Here is a 25,291-nt window from a genome sequence, read left to right as displayed (position 1 = left end):
ATTCGGGGTCAGCACAGTGTCATACAGCTGCAGAGAAAGCTCTGGGGATTAAACCTGGGAAAGCCTCCAAGACCAGGACCTGGGTTCAAGTACCAGCTGAAAGCAATAAACCAACTGCCACAGCTGGGCTAGGTTTGGATGTTCTCAGAGTCCCCTGACTCTTTCACTTACTGAGAACTAGAGATCAAGATGAGGGAAGATTTGGCTTCGGCAGAGACTGTGAAATGAGGTAGGTTGTCCCACTGCCCTGGCTCTGCCCAAGGTCCTGGGATACAAGGAGTTCCTATGTCTGGGTTCATGGAAGACTGCTGTTCAGCTTTTCTTCCATCGGCTGACATTAACACCTTTCCTCATGGTCACTTGGAGAAGTAGAAAGCAGCTGCTTGCTTTTCTTGTCTCAAAAAAGCCCTGGTGTAGAAGAGCTAAGAAATTGTGCCAGTTGACAGTCACATAGGTGGTCCCTCCAAACACAGAAGTCTGTTCTACAATGACCAAAACCCTCTATACTGTCTTTTACAGTGGACAAGGAAGCCACCTGCCATAGCCCACTACAATCTCCTGGAACACGAAGCCATTCTATCACATCTCCTAACAGAGCCAAGTGAAGTCTCCTTACCTACAAGCTGACTCCAGACCCACTAAATGCCACTATGGGGGAAGGAACAAAGAGCTCAGAAAACATTCCCTTGTCAGCTCTTGAGGAGTAATGAGATCCTGTCACCATCATCATAAGTGTTCCATATGTGCCTACCTAGGAATAGCAGATCTGACTACAAAGAATAGGAACACAGGCAAAGAGAACCAAGAAAACTAATGGTGAACTTTGGAATCCCTCAGGACAGGGAAGGATTTTGTTCCATGAGTCTCTAGCCATCCAAGGAGAGAAGGCACAAATGAAGGGGTCAGGATGAAGTAAGGGTCCAGCAGGTCAGAGGGATCATCTAGAAGTGGATTTCCTAGAGGAAATGCAAGAGAAAAGTATAGATTATCTAGCCACCTCATCTTAAAATTAGAGAAGAAATGCAGGCAAGGACCAATGAAAGCACGAAAAGGGGCCGGCATTAAGTGGAAGCCATTTCCTTCTTACTCCCTGGAGAGCATTCCTAAATCTTTCAAAATGAAGATTTGCATGAAGGAACTTTCTAGTGTCAGGAGTGTTATGGTCTGACCTCTATAGAACTATCTAGGGTATATCATTCCCTATGGCCTCAAAAGAAGACGTCATAAAAGCCATGCCTCATGACTCACACCTGTAATACCAGTACTTCAAGGTTAGGCAGGATTGCCATAAGTCTGAAGCCAGCCTGGACTACAAAGTGAGTTTCCAGGTCACCTAGGTTATAGAGCAAAACCCTGTTTCACTAACCAAAGGTGTCCACAGATTGGATGGATGACTATAAGACACAAGTTTAAAAGGGACAGAACCACCAAAGCTAGACAATGATCTCAAGCATGGTATTTAGTGGGAGTTCCCAGGTAGCCAGTTATAGGAAAAAACTACAAAAGAGGAAAACTAAAACTCTGAATCCACCTTTCTAATGCTCAGATCTTAAGGCTAGAATATGGAGCTATCCCCAGTGTTAGTCATGCAAGGTTTGCTCTGCTGAACTTAGTCCTTATATGACCATGCCTTGGGGTCAGGCCCAAGGACAGCAACTGCTGCTTGACACTTAAACTTGCATTCTGGAGACAGTCAGCTGCTGATCATGAAGAGGGGTAGGGAAGGGAGGGAGGGGAGGAGGGGATAGGAGGGGAAGGGGAAGAAGGGAGAACCCAAGAACAAGGGAACCTAAATCCTGACCACACTGACATATCTCCTGCTTAGATTCACAAGAGTGAATGTCTTAAGCTACAAAAACTTCTTTACTGGGAAGGCAAATTCAATATAGTAATGGGTCAGATTTGGTTTTTCTTCTGTGGAGAAGTCTGAATAAATGAAGGGAGTAGGATTCATGTGTCCCAAGCCCTTCTAGTTCTACTGGAGATGGCTTGGACCAAGCGTCCAGTTACAGATTGAGTCCTTGTCAAACAATGGGCACACAGTTCCAACATCCAAAGGGGAAACAGGCTCAGCACCTCAAGCAAACGAAGCCCAGTATTTCCTGTATAAGCTCTGCATTTCCAAAGCCAAACAAAAGCCAAAGGGAGGAGGGGGTGAGGAGGAGGAGGAGGGGAGAAGAGCTACAGAAGGATTAACAACCTTATGGCCCAGGATGGGTGGACCGGATGGGGACCTATGGATGTAGGCTGAGGTGACCCAGAAAGACTCAAGCTCCATGGTCTGCTTCCCTGTCCCTGACAGAAGAAAAGACTACTCAAGGGCCCTTTGCACATCAGAAGCAGTGGTGTAGATACTTAGAAAGTTGTCTTTTACTAGTTATTTTCCCCCAAAATTGCAAATTGCTTCACCCGCATTACAGATTAATAGCCTAAAAATTTGAGACTGTACATGCTAACTCTTCAGGGATCACTGCTGGGAAACAGCTGCCCCTGGCCAGCAGGTCTGTTAGCTTTTTTGTAAGGCTCCAGCTGCCCAACTTAGGGTTCAACCCTGCTCATGAGACTTCCAGTCTGGAACACATTTTGGAAAACTAGGAAGGCTCACAGGAAGTATGTGAGCTGTCTGATGCTAGGAGCACTGTCCATACAGTTACAAAGCTAGAGCTAGGGAGGAACCAGAGAAAGCGGGAGTCCAGGGGTGCCTCTTGGGGTGAGGTACAAGGAAACAATTTAGAAGGAAAGTAGGCGAAGAGTCAAGACTACACAGCCCACACAGAGAGCTCAGTAACTACTGACCAGAATCTCTGATGCAGCCTTCTCTCTGTGGGTCATCCATGAGTCTAGGAGATATACATGCCTGGCAGCCAACCCAGACAAACTCTCCTCCTCATTTCCCAGCAGCAGCCAAGGTGTCCACACTCTACCCTCTAGTATTTGCTTCTACCAAAGAGCCCTGGACATGAATGATGAAATACTAGGTACCTACAACACTTGATCCAAAACACAAAACACACAGCTACATGGCCTGCAGAACCTAAAGCAGCGTTTACTGCATATACCTATGGGAAGAGAAAAGTCAGAGACTGAGTGGTGGGTGGATCAGCGAGAAAAATCAATGACATAAATCCAGGGATAGTGGGAAAGAAGAAGGAAAAGAGAAAGAAGAAGGGGGGAGGGCAGAGAGAGAGAGAGAACTAATAGAGATGATGCTACATGCAGATACGACAGTGCTAATATGAAATGAAAGAATGAGAGATGGAGGGTAAGGTCTTCTTTGTAGAGGGCTATGGAGTCAGTGATTTTGGCTTTGTGGGCTGTACAGTCTCTGTGGCAAACACTCAGGTCTGCTGCTGTTATATTAAAAAAGCATCCATAGGTCAAAAATAAACAAGCCTGGCTGTGTTCTCACACAACATTACTGAAATCAGACTTGCATGTAATTTTCTTAAGTTTGAATTAGTAGTCTTGTGATCTTTTTTTCAAACCATTTAAAATGTATATCATTCTTGGGAGTTAGGGCAGTTTCTCTCCCTAATAAAGGGAGACAAGAAAGGCAAGTAGAAACAAGCTGAGACAAGCAGAGACAGACAGGAAGACACAGAAAAATCCTCATACAAAGATTCCTCATACAACAGAGACATTTACATTAGCACACAAAAACAATCAAATTGACAAAAACATCACATCAAACAGTAAATGCTCAGCTACTAAGCCCTCATCCTTCCAACACCTGAATTTGTGAAAGCACTTACTGTTTGTGCAGAAGACATGGTTCAATTTCCAATGCCCTGCATGGCAGTTCACAACTGTCCACAATTACAATTCTAGGAGATCCAATCCCCTCTTCTAACCTCTATGGGCACCCCTGGACTCCTGCTTTCTCTGGTTCCTCCCTAGCTCTAGCTTTATAACTGTATGGACAGAGCCTCTAGCATATATGTGGTGCATAGATATACATGTGAGCAAAACATTCACACACACACAAAAACAAACAAATGAATGAATAAATAAATCTAAAAAGGAAAAAAGAAAGGTATTGCTATAGATCCAGATACCAGAATAGACTGCTATGAGGATGGACGTATGAGCCCAAACACGAACTTAAGGACATAAAAACCACAGGTGCAAACAGGCATAGGCTCAGACAAAAACATATCCTACAGATATAACACATAGAGCCACAGACTGATACACAGACACATAAGCAGCCACTGATAGGCATATTGACTTGCCCTTAGACAGACAACTACACAGAAGTAAAAACACAGAACTTTATACTTGGTGCAGATAGACACTAAGACACACAGTTTCACATACACACGAGGACAAATAGTACTCTGACTGGCAGAGCTAGGAGACAGAATCCAAACACGGGTTATATAAAGCTCTGGATGTGGGGCTGGAGAGATGGCTCAGTGGTTAAGAGCACCAAATGCTCTTCCAGGGGCCCTGAGTTCAAATCCCAGCAACCACATGGTGGCTTACAACCATCTGTACTTAGATCTGATGCCCTCTTCTGGTGTGTCTGAAGACATCTATAGTGTATTTATAATAAATAAACAAACAAACAAATAAACTCTGGATGTAATTTATGGAAACAAATCATAAATATTAAAATTGTTACAATGGCAAATTCCATGATATGTTTTACTATTATTCTGAAACAACAATAAAACCCACAAAATTGCTGCCCTACAAGTACATAGATTTATATAGAGCACCTATGCAAAATCACATATGCTCAGATCAATACACTTCACCCCAACAGATACCCTGAGAGACACTACACAGAGGGCAAGGTGAGAAGGTAGGGAATGAGTGAACTGAAAAGGAAGAGAGATATGTACCCACTCACCCCCAGCACACATTAAGTGCTATAAGCAAAGATGAAAAACACTAAGTACAGAAGGTAACAAACAGAAGTGAGATCAGTTAACAAAGAAAAACTGAAGTGTAGACAGAGAGGTGAAATCTCACACACACACGTCAGCAGTATGAACATCAATAAAACGAACAGGATGAAGTGAAGTGAGAAAGTAAGAACAAGGACAAACAACAAGACACAGCCATAGAGCAAGAGAAAAGAGGAGAGGCCAAGGTATAGGAAAGGACTGGACAACAGGCCAAAATAACCTACAACATCAGGTACAAGACAGGTGATAAAAGGAATGGAAAAGTCAAGCTTCAGATGAGGATGAAAGAAGGAAGCTGTAATATGAAAAGGAAGCAGACAGTGTTTTGGGACTAGGCATGGAGGGGTGTGTGGTGGTGGTGGTGGTGTGGTAGGAACACTATGAACCACTCACAGTGTCACAGTGTGGAAGAACAGGCAAGCCAACTTACTGCAAGGGAAGATCCAAAGACGTGGGTGGAGGATTCCAGGTGTCTGGATAGCCAAGCATCCAATCTGACCAGACTTTCACACTGGGAAGTAGCTCCTTCAGGTCCGGGACGAAGGAAGATACCTTGATGTCACCTTGGTCTTCTTGGTCCTCAGGAGAGGACAGCTGAGCTGCAGAGGCAAAGCATGAGAACTGGGCCTGTGTGTGCTGAGTGAAGCCTAGCATGCTGGGAGAGCAGCAAACTCTCAGCAGAGGATATGTACCAGCACCTCGGGGACTCTGAAAGTAGGACGGAGAGAGAACCAGTAAGCTGGCTATCTCTAGAGACACAGCTCCTGCTTCACCTGGGGTCCAGCATCAGTCTCCACTCTGGCCTCTAGCTCACTGTTTTAGAATCCATTTAGCACAGTGCCAAGATGGCATCAGAGTTCCTGCCACAACTGTAAAACTTGAACTTAATCAGAAGGAAACATCAGAAAAACCCAAATTGTGGAACATTCTACAAAATAAAAGGCTTGTATTTCAATAATGTCAAAGTTATGAAGGACAAAGGGAGATAGGCTGAAGGAGATTAAAGAGATTTAAATGCAGTGTGTGATCCTGGATTAGAGCCTAGGGTAGAATTCTCCACTCCTGACCCTGCAGCCCAAAGAGTATTGTCAGAACTGGGCATGGTAGCATATGCCTGTGATTCTAGTATTCAGGAGGCCGAGCCAGGAGAATTTTGAGCTTGAAGTCAGACTGGGCTACAGAGTGACTTTAAATGTCTCTTTCTCAACAAAGAACATTATCAGGAAAATAAGTACAAATTGAATAATACATATTATTGCTTAATATATTCAATATGTATATTAATTGCTTATATATTACAACATATATTGCTTAATATATTCAGTTAATAATATGTATTCAATAATAGTACATTAACACTGATTTTCTATTTTTATTTTTTAAATTGATTTTATTTTTAATTATGTGCACTTGTGTGTACCTATATGTGGGCATCCACACATGAATGCAGGTGCCCTTGGAAGCCAGAAGGACATCTGGATGCCCTGGAGCTGGAGTTACAGGCAGCTGTAAACAATGTAAGCGCTGGGACCAAAACTTAGGCTCTCTGCTTTGAGAGTAATATGGGCTTTTAGCTACTGAGCCATTGCTCTAGCCCGATTCCCTGATTTTGTCAACTGTTCTTATTTGCTTATTGTTTATTACTAGATTCTGGTAACTGTTAAGATATTATCCTTGGTATGAAGGAATACAAAGTCAAGTATTTAGAGCCAAAGGGCCATCATGCTTATAGCTTAAGATCAAATGGTTCAGAACAAAAACAATAAGTGTGCATGTGCATGTTTAAAGACACAGTAAAATATTAACTACCTGGGAGTCTAGAAAAAGCATATATAAAGGTGTTTTGCATTATCCATTTAAATTTTATTATTACTGTGTGTGTGTGCCCTACCAAGCCATATCGCTGACCCTATTTTTTTTTTTTTTTTTTGGTTTTTCGAGACAGGGTTTCTCTGTGTAGCCCTGGCTGTCCTGGAACTCACTCTGTAGACCAGGCTGGCCTCGAACTCAGAAATCCGCCTGTCTCTGCCTCCCAAGTGCTGGGATTAAAGGCTTGCGCCACCACCGCCTGGCTCCTATTTTTGTTTTTTGAGGCTATCATGTAGTCCAGTCTGACCTCAAACTCCCTCTATATATAGCCAAGAGTGACGTGGAATTCTTAAGAATTACTAGGTCACTGGGTTTATGGTCATAAGCCACTAAACTCAACTGTTTTGTAAATGTGAAATTGTCTCAAAATAAATTGCTCCTACTTTTGAATAAAAGGCAACTCTAGAAGCAGGAGGCATTCACAACACTGGTATAATGGGACAACAGAGGGAGGAGTCTGGCTGCTTGCCAATACTGATATAGAAACCAAGAGGAAGTTACTCCTGATCTTACTTCTACCTTTCTTGGCTACAATGATCTAAGGTAGAATTCTAGGGTAAAATATAAAGGATCTGGCATAATACCTCAAGGCAAGAGCTAGTAGTACCTGCTTAGGTCAGTGAGCTCAAGATAGCTAGCCCACGGTGGGTATAGCAGCTACCGCATACCAAAAAGACAGAAATATAAAAACAAAAACATAAAATTATGAAAACATAAAGAAACTTGTTCGGTCCCTTGCACTGGGGAGATAGGAAAATGAAAGGAGTACCGGGCAGTGTGGCGCATGCCTTTAATCCCAGCACTTGGGAGGCAGAGGAAGGCGGATTTCTGAGTTCAAGGCCAGCCTGGTCTACAACAGAGTAAGTTCCAAGACAGCCAGAGCTATACAGAGAAATCGTGTCTCGAAAAACAAAAAAAAAAAACAAAAAAAAAAAAAGGAAAATGAAAGACTCATAAGTAGTCTTCAGATCTTTTTGTTTGTTTTTATATGTAATGTGTGTAGTTGCTTTTCCTGCATATATATCTGCCCCACTTGCATTCCTGGTCCTCAGAGGGCAGAAGACAGCATCAGATCCCCTGCAATTTGAGTTACTGATGGTTGTTAGCTAACATGTGGGTGTTGAGAATCAAATCTGGGCCCTCTGAAAGAGCAACCAGTGTTCTTAACCACAGAGCCATTTTTCCAGTCCCTCTTCAGGTCTTTTTAAAGATAAAAGAACATATAAAAATCCAGGTGTGGTAGTGCATGCCTTTAATTCCAGCAGCAGGGAAGCAGAGGCAGACAGATCTGTGTGTCTGAGGCCAACCTGGTCTATATAGAAAGTTCCAGTTCAACAAGGATTACATATTAAGAGAGACCCTGCCTAAAAATGAATGAATGAATGAATGAACAAATGAATGAAAACAAAGCCAATAAACAAAGATCTCACATAATAGTCTACAGGCAAGATGAAATTCCTAACTACTAAAGTAAAAAGGAAGGAAGAGAGTCATAAAGAAAGGGCCTGACAGGCCATTAGACTATAAGCACAGATGGGCTGGTTAATGTAACAAAAGGGAGAAGGACATGCTGGAAGGAAAAAGACCAGAGAGCTGGGAGAAGACTGAGCACCAGCACTCTAAGGTTCATCTGGACAGGGCTGGACAACTGGAAAACCCAGTGGCCTGGGGTCCTGCTGATTACCTTTGGCAGAGTCCTTAAGTAGGCATGTGCAGCGCTGGACCAGTAGAGAAAACATAGCCAAGCCCAAGGATGCAGCTTGTTCCTGGATTACAGAACGACACTCCTCTGAGAAGCAGTCTGCAAAGAAGCAAAGGAAACTCCATCACACTCTGAGGCCAAGTGCTACTCAGCTGTCCTATGGAGGGCTCCCTGACCACACTGCTCAGCTGTCCTATGGAGGGCTCCCTGACCACACTGCTCAGCTGTCCTATGGAGGGCTCTCTGACCACAGTGCTCAGCTGTCCTATGGAGGGCTCCCTGACCACACTGCTCAGCTGTCCTATGGAGGGCTCCCTGACCACACTGCTCAGCTGTCCTATGGAGGGCTCCCTGACCACACTGCTCAGCTGTCCTACGGAGGGCTCCCTGACCACACTGCTCAGCTGTCCTATGGAGGGCTCCCTGACCACACTGCTCAGCTTTCTTTGTTTTCTCTAAAATGACAGGTGGTGGTAGTAAACTCTCTTGAAGTAGATTTATATGACTTTGTATTATATACGTAGCACTTGCCAACAGGCCCTGCACACAGAAGAGTGCCTGGTAACATTACAAGACCCCCCCCATGTAAGACTTTTAAATTTTTAATTTATTATTTTTAATTAAAAAATGTAGCACTCGCCGGGTGGTGGTGGCGCACTCCTTTAGTCCCAGCACTTGGGAGGCAGAGGCAGGCGAATTTCTAAGTTCGAGGGCAGCCTGGTCTATCTACAGGGTGAGTTCCAGGACAGCCAGGGCTACACAGAGAAACCCTGCCTTGAAAAACCAAAATAATAATAATAATAATAATAATAATAATAATAAACAAATTTTAAAATGTACCACTCGTTACATAAACTTAAAAATTAACACAATTCGGGCTGGCGAGATGGCTCAGCAGGTAAGAGTACTGACTGCTCTTCCAAAGGTCCTGAGTTCGGATCCCAACAACCACATGGTGGCTCACAACCACCCATAGTGAGACCTGACTCCCTCTTTTGGTGCGTCTTTAGACAGCTACAGCTTATTACGCCGGAGCGAGCGGGGCCAGCAGAGGTCCTGAGTTCAATTCCCAGCAGCCATACACATGATGGCTCACAGCTGTCCGTCTGTACTGCTACAGTGTACTCACTCATACACAAAATAAATAAATAAATAAAATAAATCTTAGAAAAAAATTAACACAATTCAATTTTAGGTACTTCTTTTTATATATATAATTTAATTTTACATACAATGGTGTGATGGTGTCAGATACTTCAGAACTGGACAGTTATAGACAGTTGTGAACTGCCAAGTGGGGGCTGGGAATTGAACTTAGGTCCTTGGAAGAGCAGCTAGTGCTCTTAACCACTGAGCTACCTCTCCAACTCCTAGGTTCTTCTTGAGTACATAGTGTGAGAAATTTCTAACAAAGAGAGTGTATGTAAGAAGGCAATAACAGAGTCACACTCTTTTCTAGAATGCTCAAGGTTAGATCATTGAAAAAAGGTGAAATCTTACATAACTAACTCAATTGTATCTTGTTTTAAATTTTCTTTAAAAATACTTAAATTCATTGATAATTTTATACATGTACATAATGTAGTTTGAGTATATTCACTCTTTTTAACCCTCTCTTATGCTTCACCAGTCCCTCTGAACCCCTTGTAGTTCCCAGTAAGTCCCCTTCTTATTTTCATATCTTTTATTTTTCTTTGCTTTAAATATTTCTTTTTATTTTATGTGTGCTTCACTTGCATGTGAATGTGTAGATGATGTGCACGAGTAGGGCTTGGGGATGCCAGACAGGTCCTCTGGGAATTACAGATACTGTGAGCCTCCATGTAGGTGCTGAGACCCCAAACCCAGGCTCCAGCCCCTTTCATTTCTTTAAAAAACATTATTTACTCTTTGGTAACTTCATATATGAATGCATTTAGATCATATGTGCCTTTCCACTCCACCCTCTTTTTTTTTTCAGTGACCCACCAAGATTAAAGTTGCTAGTGTGAGCATGGATATAGGTTATTATTTATAATAGCCTATAATTGGAGCATAAGCAATTCATTTTAGGTTATACCACTGATGAAAGATGATTTCTCCCCCACCTGTATAAATTCTTCATCACATCACTTCCCTAAGGCCCATTATCTCAAAGTGCACAAAGTAAGCTGGAGTTACAGAGCTCTGCTTTAGTTAGCTATTGATCATGTAAAGCTATAGTACCAAAACCTTATTTCATTAGCAGGAACACAGTCAACAACAGACTTACAACTTATCTTCTTAGATCACCAACTTTGGTTCAGGCCTAAGCCCTCTATATTCCTCATCCTAAGACAGCACACATGAGACACAAACACACATTAACTTATTTTTGCTGAATGAATTACTTTTGTCGAAAACAATGCTTATTACATAATATACTAGATCAGTGCTAGTCTCCCCCAACCCCATCCACCTGGGGTTAAAAAGAGTAAACCTGGCTTCTAATGCCAGCCCCTGGTTTCTCACTCTTAACATCCTGGCTTTAACTTCCTCCTAGTTTTAGGTCACTGAGAGGAGACACTTTGTTGATGGGCAGAGTTAGTCTTCATAATACTCCCACATCCCTGCCTTTACCTACATACTATCAGTGATCTCTTCAACTGCCATTTCATCCAGTTCTGAGGGCAATAACAACATGCCAGAAGCAGCAGACCAAGTTCAGCCTCAGAGAGGAGACACCCAACACACACAGGGAGATAGACACAGGGGCCAAACTTACCAGCTTTGGCAGCAGCTAATCTGATAATCCCCTCAGTAACATAGGTAAACTCAATCTCCAAGTGTTAAAAGCATAATTAGCCACACGTTTGATCTCTGTCCCTGACTGCATTTTGTTTGACCTGCTAGCTTACTAGTTTGCCAAGGACCTAAACAAGTTACTTCAGAGACACTACACAATCACAACTATTCCTAAGTCTTTACCATAGGAGCAAGAATGACTGAAGAACACAATGCCTACCCCAAAGCACTTTCAAAGTTCTAGATGTGAGAAGCCAGCTGCTGCTCAGAAGGGCTCAACATATGAATAGCATAAGGAGAGCAATCCTTCAATTGTGGTTTTTCCATCATCCTTCCAGATGCCCAATGGTCCTAGTCCTAAAAGTCACCCTTTACAATAAATACAACAGTGACAAGCAGTAAGGAAGTGGTAACAATACATGAGATTAGAATAAATCATCACTCCTAGTCTTATGCTAAGATAAGCTTGGGTTTAAAGAGATAGGAAACACAGAGTAGGTGAGATGGCTCAGGGGGTGGGGCACTTGCCACTAAGCCTTACAACTTGAGTTACATTCCTGGAATCCACATAGTGGAAAGAGGGAACTGAGTCTGGAAAGTTTTCTCTTGCTCCAACACCTGCATTATGTGCAGTATGTGCACCCACAGGCTTTCTTGCAATACACACACACACACACACATACACACATGATAATTTTTTTAAAAGAGACCAAGAAAATAAGCATGTAAGTATCAACAGGAGAAAGGATATGAACAGAGAGAGGAAAAGCTGTAACTCATCCCAAGGAAAACTGCAGTGTCTCCATGCTCCCCACGCCATAGCAGCAGCACTGTTAATTCCATCTTATCTCAGTGTGGGTTCCTACAGGCCACTACCATAAGTGTGCCTTTACTAAGCAACAAAGTCCAGAGTGAAGGAATAAGGCCAGGACAGAGGACGCTAGGAGGATAAGTAGAGGCCACATTCTGGTAGCTGAAGCAATCGATCAAATTAACATCCACTGATCAACTGGACATCTTAGGCAAAAATCACCTGCAAAGGCTACAGAGATGGAGGAAGAAGTCTTCGTTCCACAAACTGGGTATATAGTTCATTCTCTATAGCAACAGAACTGCCAGAGGGAGACGACTTTCTCCAAGGTCATCTTAAGTTTTATGGTAAACAGCTACATTATTACTCAGAGTTTAGGGTGGGAGCTAATAAGTTTAAAACTGTTTAAAAGCAATGGTATCTGTGGCTTCTCAAGATTCTGGGTTGGGTACTGCTATCAGGTATGGAACCTCTATAAAAACAGGTACCTCTGGTGTAGAACTAGACAACAGCCTGAAGGTAGTTTTGCAGCTGCGTTGCATGGTTATTTTAACCTCTCTATCACCATGCTCTCTTAGGCAAAGGCTCCAGAGCACACTGCCTGCTTATGTGGGTGGTCTAGCTGGAGAAAAGGTACAAGTGAGGGGTATTCTTCCCTGACTAAGCAGGTAGACATATCCCAAGCTATCCAAGAATGTCTGGGTCTGGATCATTCCGTAGACTGACCTTACTATCTGGCAACCATTAACAAAAGGTTGTGTTGGGCTGGAGTGATGGCTCAGCGGTTAGGAGCACTGACTGTTCTTCCGAAGGTCCTGAGTTCAAATCCCAGCAACCACATGGTGGCTCAAAACCATCTGTAATGAGATCTGATGCCCTCTTCTGGTGTGTCTGAGGACAGCTACAGTGTACTTATTAAATCTTTGCCAGGCAGTGGTGATGCACGCCTTTAATCCCAGCACTCAGTGCTCAGGAGGCAGAGGCAGGCGGATTTCTGAGTTCGAGGCCAGCCTGGTCTACAGAGTGAGTTCCAGGACAGCCAGAGCTACACAGAGAAACCCTGTCTTGAAAAAACAGACAAACAAACAAACAAACAAAAGGCCTGTGTCCATGGCTTGGTCGTATGACAAGCACATACTAGCATCTTTGATATGCTAAATTCAGTAGAGAACATAGCTACAAGTAAATTGTGGTTTTTGTAACTAAAGGATCTCTTAGTAGGTTGAATAAAATTACCATTTACCCAAGTAACTATGATAACCATGGACCCAATACATTTCAAGTGAAAAAAATGTATTGAGTGTGTAGTATATTCAGGGTGTCCTTGGTCTCATACAGGTTTCTATGAGCTAGAAATGTCAAGATACCACTCCCTGAGAGTGTTCACTTATGTAAGTAGGTGGGAAAATAGCATCTAGACAATCCAGAGCCCACCTACTTTAGGACTAGATTTAGGAACCTAATGAACATATATATCTCTGCCTGCCTGCCTGCCTGCCTGCCTGCCTGCCTGCCTGCCTGTCTATCATCTGAAGTTGTGCTGGCTCAGGCCAGCAAATGATGTGGGTGGGGAGGAAAAGGCATTGTTTGCCTTGATATTTGCATGGTTCCTCTGGCTTTGTGTCAGGTAGCAGAGGCTGACATGAGCTGAAGAACTCATTAACATTGTGAAATAGCCTTTCCCCTTCTTTCCAAAAGCAGGCTTTCTTAAGGATTTAGGGGGATGGTTTTGGCTAGGGATGTCAGCCGGAAATATTTCTTACCAAGAAAGTCCGCTGAGGTCTAAAATTGGTTTTGCTCCCTCCTACAAGTAGGCAAAGTGACCATTACTTCCCAGTGTTCCTGTGGCCAAATACCTACCTGAACATTTCAGGCAGAAATGTTCCTCTTGCGCCTATGTAACAGGGAGACTTTTTCATTTTTTTGAGAACATATTCATGGAAAACATAAACCAACTGTCGTCAAAGTTGTATGAAATCAGGAAATGGGGCGGCCGGGAGAAGGCTGCCATGTGGCCGGATGTTATGTATTTCTAATTAGTGCTATACATCTTTCAACAGCAAGTGTCCTTCTGCTGGAAACACAACACACTGGCCTTGTTATTGTAACTGTCAGAGAAGTGCTTAAACAGATAATCTCCAGGAAAAGTGATAAACACGTCCCCTCTCCTACCAGTGTGTGTGTGTGCAATGGTGCTGCCAAAGCAAAGCTGTGCCTGATGGCTCCAGGATGGCAAAGCATCCTCCTGCAGGAAATGGGAGTGAGGCAGGAGAGGTGGGGAGGGAACAGGAGGGAAGCAGAATAGAGGCAGGCCCACCTGCTTGGACCTGTGAGCCCAGCCAAGAGACAGTGACTCAGAATCACTGGTTTTGATCAGTTCCTGGGATAAGGTACCAAGTCTTTGTAAGGGAGAGATTTGGAGAAAACCCTAGTAGTTGGATAGGGTTTGGCTGGTCACAGAAAAAAGCCTGCCAACAGTGAAACCAGCAGAATTCTCTTAGTACACATAGCCAGTTCTTGGCGAGAGGATGGGAACAGCAATGAAAGACTGGCTCAGGGGGGAGTGATACGTAAGTTCTACCCTGAAAGCAGTGCGAAGGCTTCAGAAGACACTGGACTCACCACCCATTCTATCACAGACAAGCAACTATCTCACTGGCTGCATGACTAATAACTAAAGAAAAATGCAGCCGACCACTTCTCCACTGACTTCTCCCCCTCCCCCATCTATTCTCAGAGAAAATGAATGGCTAGCTACCTCCAAACTAGCACCACCTGGAGGCAATTTGTTGGCTCTTTTGTATCTTTCAGACATCAGGCTGTTTCTCTCATGAGTCAGTCACCAGTTAGATGCAGGGCTGGCATAGTTCCTGTGCAGTCCACCCAAATCTCCCTGTCTACAGGAAGTGGGCAGAGAGTGTCTCTCTGCTGTTGCTTGAGCCGCAGAGTTCCCTGTGACAGTGGCTGGTTAAAGTGGAGGTAGAAGGAGGCAGTAAAATCTCAGATCAAAAGCAGAGATGTTCTTGCCCTTGGGCATTTTATTCCCTGAAGTATGGAAGGAATGAGACAGAGAATGGAACACTGATAGACCCAAGCAACATACAATGCACCAGTGGTGGAGGAGTTCGATTAACACAGTCTACAGCAAGCTGTGACACATCCTGTAAGCAGGGTACAGTCAAGAGGTAAGACAGAGGGACATAGAAAGTTTCCTTCTGATGAGTCTTCATTGAAACACCTGATGCTTTGGTTCGGTCTTACAGGACTGTAAAACTGGCAGGCAGTATTGGCGTCTTCTTCATCTTCTTTTTTGTAAAAGTTCTTTTCAAAGTAGTAGAAGTAGGGGAAAGAGCATTTAAACTTCCTACCAAAATGACCTCTCCCATTATTTGAAAAAAATATTTATCTAGGTGTGCAATTGGAGGAAACAGAAATTTCAATAGGATTCTGCCCACGGGAAGGTGATAGTCTAACGAGGAAGACAACTCACAGGGGAGCAGAGAAATAGATGCCTTTGTCTCTGAAAAGAAATGAAAATATTTTCATCTACTATCTACCAAAGATTTTATGAAAGAGACCATTTCTAGGTTGAGCTGTAAGATATGAACACTGAAAGAAATGGATGACACAGGAGGGACTGTGTAAATTACACCGGGGATGCAGGTTAGAGTGCACAAAACACTCAATGACTCAATGAAGTCTGCCTACAGCATAACAAGAGCCAAAAACTACAGAGCCTGCAATGCTGAAGGAAACGACCTCAACAGACAGAAAGAGAGCACTCACTTAAGATTCATGAATGAAGCTATGTTGGACATTTTGTGAAGATTGATCTAGTTAAGGGTTGAGGGTATAATAGCTCAGTAGAGGACTACTTGCCAAGCATGAGGCCCTGGGTTCAATCCCAGACACAGTCATACTCACACCATTAATCTAGTAATAACACAACAACCTAGTAACAACGACTACCCCCTACCCCATTACCCTTTTCTGGGAAGCCAGAAAAAAAAAAAAAGCTAACAGAGCACAAATGCGTTTGAATGAAGAGAAAGTGCGTAACTATGTGGATAGAGCATAGTAGAACATGATTATAATGCCAGCATTTGGGAGGCAGAAGCAATTGGATCAGTAATTTCAGGTAAATTTCTTCTATATGAGCCAACCCAGGCTCTAAGGCTCCAAGAGACACTGTCTCTAAAAACACCAATAAAGAAAATTTGTATAAAGAACATTTCATAACCCTTATAACAGCAAATGAGTGACATATCCAAGTGTTGAGAAGTCTGCTAGAAGGAGGGTGGGAGAGAATGAAAACAAAATGATGTGGGGAGGGCAAGAAAGAGGTGACTCCTGGGACAGGGGACTGTATTCTAGTTCCAGAAGTCTGGATGACTCAAGAAAGATAACCCCCATCAAAGGAGATGCAGGACAGGGGTAGAGACCCAGGATTGCAGAACACCTGGAGACAGGGAAGTAGTGTCTCAAGAAGTCCCCAGCCACCACCTCCCTGCCAAACACACATACTTGGCTTTGGGCCAAATCTTGTCTTCCCAGAACAAAGACACTTCAGGGGGTCAGAAATACTTGGGGAAGAGTTGCTGGAGTAGGTCTGGGAAGTCTGAACAAGCTATCCCTGTGGAAGCTATTAGATATTCAGCACTTCATTTGTTTCCAATTCTTAGAGGAGTACAGCTCTAGGCTGTGGGGTGAGAGGTTCCTCTCTGACGTAATCAGGAAGCAGCTGCAAAATTAAGGAATCCCTCATGACATCATAAAAAGGGTCGATGGTTTACTGGGGAAAGTATAAAAATTAATTACATATCCCCACATGACTCCTTTCGCCTAAGTCTCTGTATAGCCCCCTTTACCCTCACACATTCTCTATCAACAACACCCAGAAGCTGCTCAATGCACATAACACAAAGGGCAGAAAAACCTGGAAGACAACAATGTTCTCCAATGCACTGTTTCCCATGCAATGTTCCCATGGAACATGAACAGACAATACCACACCCTAGTATTTTATGTATGTGGCATGTTTCACCAATGAGATTATAAGTTCCTTGAGGACAAAGTAACATTAAATTATTATACCCTTAGCTGGGCAGTGGTGGCGCATGCCTTTGATCCCAGCACTTGGGAGGCACAGGCAGGTGGATTTCTGAGTTCGAGGCCAGCCTGGTCTACAGAGTGAATTCCAGGACAGCCAGGGCTACACAGAGAAACCCTGTCTCAAAAAGGAAAAAAAAAAAAATTATTACACCGTTGACAATCAGAACCACGAGGAAGCTCTAGAACTGTACTGTTGCTCTCAAGTAGATACATGCCTTCTTACCTGTGGGCTTAACTATGCAGGGTACAATTCTACCACAGCGACGTGTGATATGTACAACACATAAGGTCCGTGTCATAACATCTAAGACATAGTGAGATCTAAGTTAGGCGCACAACACTTAAATATATTATCTCAAAACATTACTGAACATGTATGGGAGGTATCACTCCTATACTGACATCTAAAGAAATGGTCCAAATGACATGTCCACAGGCACAAAACTAGCAACACCAGAGCTGGGACGTCAAACCAAGTTTGTCTTGTTGCCCACACTGCTTCCATATCTGCATTTCTTTTTTTCTTTTTTTTCCTTTGGTTTTTCAAGTCAGGGTTTCTTTGGGTAGTCCTGGCTATCCTCAAATTCAGAGACCTGCCTGCTACTGCCTCCTGAATGCTGAGATTAAAGTCAGTGTCACCACCATCTAGCTCCATATCTGGTTTTTAAAGGCCTGATTTGAACTCCCCATTTCAACTGTGTTTCTTTCCTTACCTTGTCCAAAAAAACCCTCAGACCACTCCAACTGCAGTACTATATAAAAGCCCTAAGATGTGGAAATTTGAAGACAATGACATTTATAATAAAATAAAATGTAACTCCAATGAAATGTTTATAGTCTTTATGACAAAAGCCACAAAATGCTGATGAGCAGTCAGAGATGATCTCCGTATCAGGAGAGATTTATGTCATATCCATGGATTGAAGGCATGATGCAGGGATTTCAATTCTTCTGTAACCTGTACCTTTAAAGCAACTGTGGTTAAAAACAAAAACAAAAACAGAAAAGACCTCATGCTTTTAATCCCAGCATTCAAGAGGCAGAGGCAAGCAGATCTGTATGAGTTCAGAGCCAGCCTAGACTAGCAAGTTCCAAGCCAGATAGGCATATATACTGAGACCCTATCACCCTACCCGCTACCCCCTCCAAAATAAAAACTAAAAAAAAACATGGAGAAACATTTCTGCAATCAAAGATAAGCAGAGAAGCTTATTCTAATCACTGTATGGAAAGAAAAAAGGCCCAAAATGGAAAAAAAAAAGTTTCATAAAAGAGCAAATCAAAAGGGAAGAGGAGTAGTTGCTGTACTCGCTCAAAGGAAAGATCGCTTTTCTCTCCATTCCTGCTCCTCCTCCTCCACCTCGTAAAAACTATGTTTCTTTTTTTCCTTTAGAATTTATTTTTTAAGATTTGTTTAGTTAATGAATATAGGTTTTTTGTATGCATGTATATCTGTGCACTGTGTTTCTGCCTAGTGCCTGTGGAAGCTACAAGAGTCTCATACTCTAGAAGAGCAGTAAGTGCTCTTACGCATGGAACCATTCTCCAGCTTGTCTTTTACTCCTCCTCTTCCTCTTCTTCCTCCTCTTCCTCTTCCTCCTCTTCCTTCTCCTCCTTCTCCTCCTCTTCTTCTTCCTTTTCCTCCTCCTCTTCTTCTTCTTTTCCTCTTCTTCTTCCTCTTCCTTCTCCTCCTCCTTCTCCTCTTCCTCCTCCTCTTCTTCCTCTTTCTTCTTTTTTTTTAATAAGGTCTTTCTATATAGCCCTGACTGGCCAGAATCTTACACAGGTCCTACTGCCTCTCTGCCTCTGCCTCCTAAGTGCTGAGATTAAAGGTGTGGGCCACCATGGCTGGTAGAAAGTCTTTTAAGAAATTGTGTTGAAGTAATTAAATATTCATATATATTACTCCACCCAAAGAGGCTTAATATAATTTTATATGTCAGACAAAAATACCTCAAGACTTCCGTGGACTAAGTCCTAAAATCCTAAAACATAGCCTTTGCCACTTGAGTGCTGGGATTAAAGGCATATTCCTAAGACTTTAATGTTAAAGTCCCAATCCAGAAGAGAAAGCTGATAGACTTGGCATATAAAAATAAAAACCTTGCCAGACATGGTGGCACATACCTTCAATCCCAGCACTTGAGAGGTGGAAGCATGTGGATCTCTGAGTTCCAGGACAGCCTAGGCTACACAGAGAAACCTTGTCTCAAAAAATGATAACTAACTAACTAGTTAACTAACTAACTAGGTTAAGAGGACTTGCTGCTTTTGCAGGGACCCATGTTTGGTTTAGAGCATCACTGTGGTGGTGATGGTTCACAACAGTCTTTAACTCAGTCTCAGGCAATGTGACAACCTCTTCTGGCTTCTTTGGGCACTACGCACATACATACTACTACATAAACAAATACACAAACATGCAGGTGAAACATTAATATACATAAAAATAAATAAAGAGAAGGAGGAGGGAGGGGGAGGAGGAAGAAGAAGAAGAGGAGGAGGAGGAGGAGGAGGAGGAGGAGGAAGAAGACGATGACTACCACTACAGTGCTGGAGGGATGGCTCAGCGATTAAGAGCACTTGCTGAATTTCCAGAGGACCCTGGCTCAGTTTCCAGCATCCACATGGCAGCTTACAACTGTTTGTGACTCCAATTCCAGAGAATCTGATGCCCTCTTCGCCACAGGATTCTGTAGTATATGGGGCACATAAGCTTACACAACCACACATACATATAAAAGGTATGTATATACATACACATACATAAATAATTTAAGAAATGAAAACCTTTTGCTCTACAAAAAAAAAAACCCTATGAAGAAAATGAAATGGCAAGTTATAGAGAAAGATTAGGAATTTACAAACTGTATCATCCATCAAACACCTACCACTAGACTAGGAAGGACCTGGACTATATAAAAAACTTACAAAACATAACAAGAAAACAAACTGCACTTATAAAATGAACAAATTACATGAGGAGGCATTTCACACTGTCTACTAAATGGAAAAAAAGCACATGAAAACATGTTCAATATTGGATGTTAGGAAAATGAAAACAAAAACAATGAGATATTACATCTATCCAAATGGTTGAAATAATAAAGAGAATAACAACACCAAACTGTTAAATGCTGAGAATATGTTATGGATAAAAATGTAAAAGAAATCATTGTTACTATTCTAAAAAAATGGTTGGGCAGTTTCTTCTAAAATAGTCCTTATGATATAATATCTATCGATTCAACTCCTGGGCTTTACCTAGAAAAATGAAAACTTGTATACAAATGTTTATAACACTTTTTACTCATAACAGCCTAACTGGAAATAATCAAATGTTCCTGTACAGGTGAAGAGTTCAAGAAACTGTGTAACATTCATGACCCACAATATGCTTAGCAATAAAAAGAAATAAGCTACTGATATATGTAGTATGATGGCAGGCCTTCAGGAGATGAAGCTGAGAGAGATCCAACTGGAAAAGGTTACAAACTAGAACTGAGTATGAAGTGGCTTGCCTGTACTCCCAGCACCTGGGAAATGAAGTCAGTAAGAGTTCAGTGTTATCCTTAGACACATAGCAAGCTTAAGGCCAACCTATGCTACTTAAGGCCTTGCCTTAAAAAAAAATTAAGATGGCTATACATTATATAATTCAACTTATATACTTAAAAAAATTAAGATGGCTATACATTATATAATTCAACTTATATACTATTAAAGTAATGTAGTTATTGGAATGAGAAACAGATTCATGGCTGTAAAGAGTTAATATTTAGGGGCAGAAGAAAGAAAATTCTAAACAAAAACAATGAAGGTAGCTTATAATTATAGAACAGTTTTGCATATCAATTTTGGAGTAGCTCATGAAACTACAATTGTGATAAGAAACCACACAAAACTATACACACATATACTTATGTGTCTGTATATACATAAATACACACAAGTAGAAACTTAAGTGTAAGCGAGGTAAAAGCTGCAGAAGGTGTTATGATCTGATATATACTCAAGTTACTCAGAACACACTGGGACAAGTGGTGATTGGGGTCACCACAGGGTCTCTTTGTAGGTTTTCTTTTTGTTGTTCTTGTTCTGTTTATTTTAATGTATGTAGCTTAGCTGACCTTAAACTCACCAAAATTCACCTGCCTCTGTCTCCTAAAAACTGTTATTAAAGGTGTGCACAATCATACTTAGCTTTTGTATTTTTCTCTTGTTTTTATATTTTATTTTATGTATATGGGTAAGCTGCCTAAGTGTCTGTAAACCACCAACATTCATAACTCATAGAGGGTAGAAGAGGGAGGAAGAGCCCCCCGGACTGGGAGTAGCTCTGAGTCACCACATGGACACTGGGAATTAAATCATGGTCCTCTTGTAAGAACAGCTAATGATCTTAAGTGCTGAGCCATCTCTCCATCCCTTGATTTCTGTTTTAGATGCAAGGTCTTGCTGTGTAGCCCTGAGTAGCATCCAATTCACAGGTGCTGCTTGTCTATCTATCTCTCAGTGCTGGGATTAAAGGTGTATAATAGACTACTACAACTACGCCCAGTTTTTTGTACATTTTAAAATAACTTCCTATGAATCTATGATTATTTCCAACTAAAAAGTTTAAAATAAGATAACAACAATAAGGAACTGGTGAGATGGCTCAGAGGGTAAGAACACCGATTGCTCTTCCGAAGGCCATGAGTTCAAATCCCAGCAACCACATGGTGGCTCACAACCACCCGTAATGAGATCTGACACCCTCTTCTGGTGCGTCTGAAGATAGCTACAGTGTACTTATAATAAATAAATAAATAAATATATAAATAAATAATACATTTTTTAAAAAAAGAAAACAACAATAAAAGGCAAACAACCCCCTAAAAGATTTGTTACAGTATGTGGGAGACTTTTAGAGATATAAAAAGGTAATTTACAGATTTGGTGAACACCTTCTCAATGAGCAGTGGTTGGTAACCCTGTCCAGATGCTACTTGTTATCATGTGTGTGATGTGGGGCCTGAGATGAAGGTGATGTCCAGGCATCCTGTCCTTATATGGCCCAAGCAAGACAATATCAGGTGCAACAGAAAAAAATAAGATAAGGGAAGATTTACTGAAGACAGACCCTGTACCTGATGGGCAGGGACTAAAACAAGATAGCTCCTTTAGCAAGACTATGACTCATCAGATTAGTACAATGCACATACAGCAGCACAAGGAGAAGCTAGTGAGAAAGGAAAGAAAGAGAGGAAATGCTGACTGAACTGTTCAACCATGCCTTGACTCTCAAAAAACAAGCAAAAGGGCAAATCTCAAGTCAACAGTATGTGTATTTTTCAAGAAAAAGCAGTCAAAGAAAAAACTTGATTAAAACTGGAGTCTTAGCAATGTTTTCTTCATAAATAAAAACTGCTTGTACATTTTTATTGCATCTTTGTATCATTAATCAGATACATACTGAGATGCATTTTTAAAAAATTGGTAGCTCAGCTGCAATCCTGTAAGAATAGTACTTGGCACTATATCTGTAACATTAAACTTAAAGACAAACAAAAAACTAAGCGGGTTTTCATCAAAGATAAAATGCTTGTTTTCAAAGGACAAAAATAAAAAGACAAAGAAAAATGTTCTCACTAGAAGCTGGGCTTTAATCCCAGCACTCAAGAGGCAGAGGCAGGCAGAACTCTATGACTTTCAGCCCCGGCTGGTTCTTCACAGTGAGTTCCAGGCCAGCCATAGCTACATAACAATATACTGTCCCAAAAATTTTATATAAAATTTTGAGACCATATACATATATAAATATACATATGTATATAAACACACACATATACATACATGTTTATATGTGTGTACATAAATATATAAAATATATATGCATATATATATATATAACTATACATACAGACAGACAGACAGAGTGTGTATATGTGCATATGTTTCCAAGTGCATATATATAAAACCTCAGTCAGCGTCAGATGTCTTTTCTCTATTGCTCTACACCTAATTTTGTAAGACAAGGTCACTCACTGAACCTGGAGCTTGCAGTTTTGCCAATACTTGCTAGCCAGTAATCCCTCCAGAAGGGATAGGTCTGTCTCTGCTCTCTGTCACTATAGTTATAGATACATGCCACTACATTTGACTTTTACAAGGGTTCCAAGAGTTGAAACTCGGATCCTCACCCATACCTATCAAACATTTTACTCACTGAGTTATTTCTCTAGACTCTAAAATTCTTTTAGCTTAAATAATAAATGGAAATTTGAGCAAAGAAATACACGATTGCCAAATAAATAGATGAAAATACTCTCATATTTTTTAACAAGGAAAATGTAAAGCAAAGCATAAAATACAATTGTACAACCATGAGGATGGCTATAATATATAAAAGGTAGACGAGTGCTGGCCAGCATGCCCAACAATTGAGTTTGTTTTTTTTTTCTTTCAAAACAGGGTTTCTTTGTGTAGCCCTGGCTGTCCTGAAACTCCCTTTGTAGACCAGGCTAGCCTAGAACTCAGAGATCCACCTGCTTCTGCCTTCCAAGTGCTGAGATTAAAGGTCTGTGCCACTACCATCCAGTGAAATTCTCAGTTTTAACAGCAAGCCAACAGCCAACATCAAATTAAATGGAGAGAAACAATGCAATTCAACTAAAATCATGGTCAAGACAAGGTTTTTCACTCTTTCTGTATCTCATGAATAAAGGAATAAAGTACATGAAATTCTAGCTAGAGCGATAAGACAACTGAAGGAGATCAAGGGGATACAAACTGGAAAAAAAGAAGTCAGATAATATGACAGGATACATAAGTGACCCCTAAATTCTACCAGAGAACCTATTCAGCTGATAAACACCTTCAACAAAGTGGCTGGGTACAAAATTAACTCAAAGAAATCAGTAGGTCTCCTTTAGACAAAACATAAATGGGCTGAGAAAGAAATTAGGGAAACAACACCCTTCACAATAGCCATAAATAATATAAAATACCCTGGTATAACTCTAATGAAGCAAGTGAAAGACCTGTATGACAGGAACTTCAAGTCTCTGGAGAAAGAAATTGAAGAATATATCAGAAAATGGAAAGATCTCCTATGCTCATGGACTGGTAAAATTAACATAGTAAAAATGGCCATTTAACAAAAGCAATCTAGAGATTCAATGTAATTCCCATCAATATTCTAAGGTAATACTTTACAGACTGTTATGGTTTGTATATGTTCAGTTCAGGGTGTGGCCCTATTGGAATAGGTGTGTCACTGTGGTTTGAGAAATAAGACCCTAGCTGCCTGGAAGCCAGTATTCTACTAGCAGCCTTCAGATGAGGATGTAGAACTCTCAGCTTCTCCTGTACCATGCCTGCCTAGATGATGCCATGCTCCTGCCTTGGTGATTGTGGACTGAACCTCTGAACCTACAAGCCAGCCCCAATTAAATATTGTCATTATAAGAAAGTATCTTCAACGAATGGTGCTGGCTTAACTGGATATCTGCATATAGAGGAATGCAAATATACTCTGTACAAAACTCAGGTCCAAGTGGATCAAAGACCTCAACATAAAACCAGATATACTAAATCATATAAGAGAAAGTGGGAAATAGCCTTCAATGTATTGGTTCAGGAGACAACTTCCTGAACTGAACACCAAAAGCTCAGGTACTAAAATCAACAATTAATAAATGGCTGGGCAGTGGTGGCGTGCGCCTTTAATCCTGGCACTTGGGAGGCAGAGGCAGGTGGATTTCTGAGTTCAAGGCCAGCCTGGTCTACAGAGTAAGTTCCAGGACAGCCAGGACTATGCAGAGAAACTCTGTCTCAAGAAAACAAAAACAAAAACAATTAATAAATGACAAGGCTGGAGAGACGGCTCAGCAGTTAAGAGCACTGACTCCTTTTCCAGAGGTCCTCAGTTCAATTCCCAACCACATGGTGGCTCACAACCATCTGTAGTGGGGTCTGTTGCCCTCTTCTGGTGTGTCTGAGAGAGTAACAGTGTGCTCACAGATATAACATAAATTTAAGTAAACAAATAAATAAATAAATAAACAGGAAACCGAAAACTTCTGTAAGGCAAAAGACACCATCAATAGGACAAAACAGCAGCCTACAGAATGGAAA

At 41.6% G+C, this 25,291-nt stretch overlaps 1 protein-coding gene across 3 annotated transcripts in view; it reads right to left on the bottom strand.

Moving 5' to 3' along the window:
* The window catches only part of Smg6 (SMG6 nonsense mediated mRNA decay factor), a 241,400-nt gene that overhangs the window by 115,237 nt on the left and 100,872 nt on the right, over window positions 1-25,291 (bottom strand). For all 3 annotated transcript variants that reach the window (XM_031354654.1, XM_031354656.1, XM_031354655.1), the window contains exons 11-12: window positions 8,467-8,583; window positions 5,344-5,512 (exon numbers count right to left, since the gene is read on the bottom strand). In XM_031354654.1, coding sequence (XP_031210514.1) covers window positions 5,344-5,512; window positions 8,467-8,583 — 286 coding nt within the window. The remainder of the gene's footprint in view (window positions 1-5,343; window positions 5,513-8,466; window positions 8,584-25,291) is intronic.

The sequence above is a fragment of the Mastomys coucha genome, unplaced genomic scaffold (genome assembly GCF_008632895.1).
Source record: "Mastomys coucha isolate ucsf_1 unplaced genomic scaffold, UCSF_Mcou_1 pScaffold5, whole genome shotgun sequence".
Classification (NCBI taxonomy): Eukaryota; Metazoa; Chordata; class Mammalia; order Rodentia; family Muridae; genus Mastomys; species Mastomys coucha.
The sequence above is the reverse complement of the archived record's forward strand: the minus strand, read 5'-3'. Positions and strand labels throughout refer to the sequence as shown.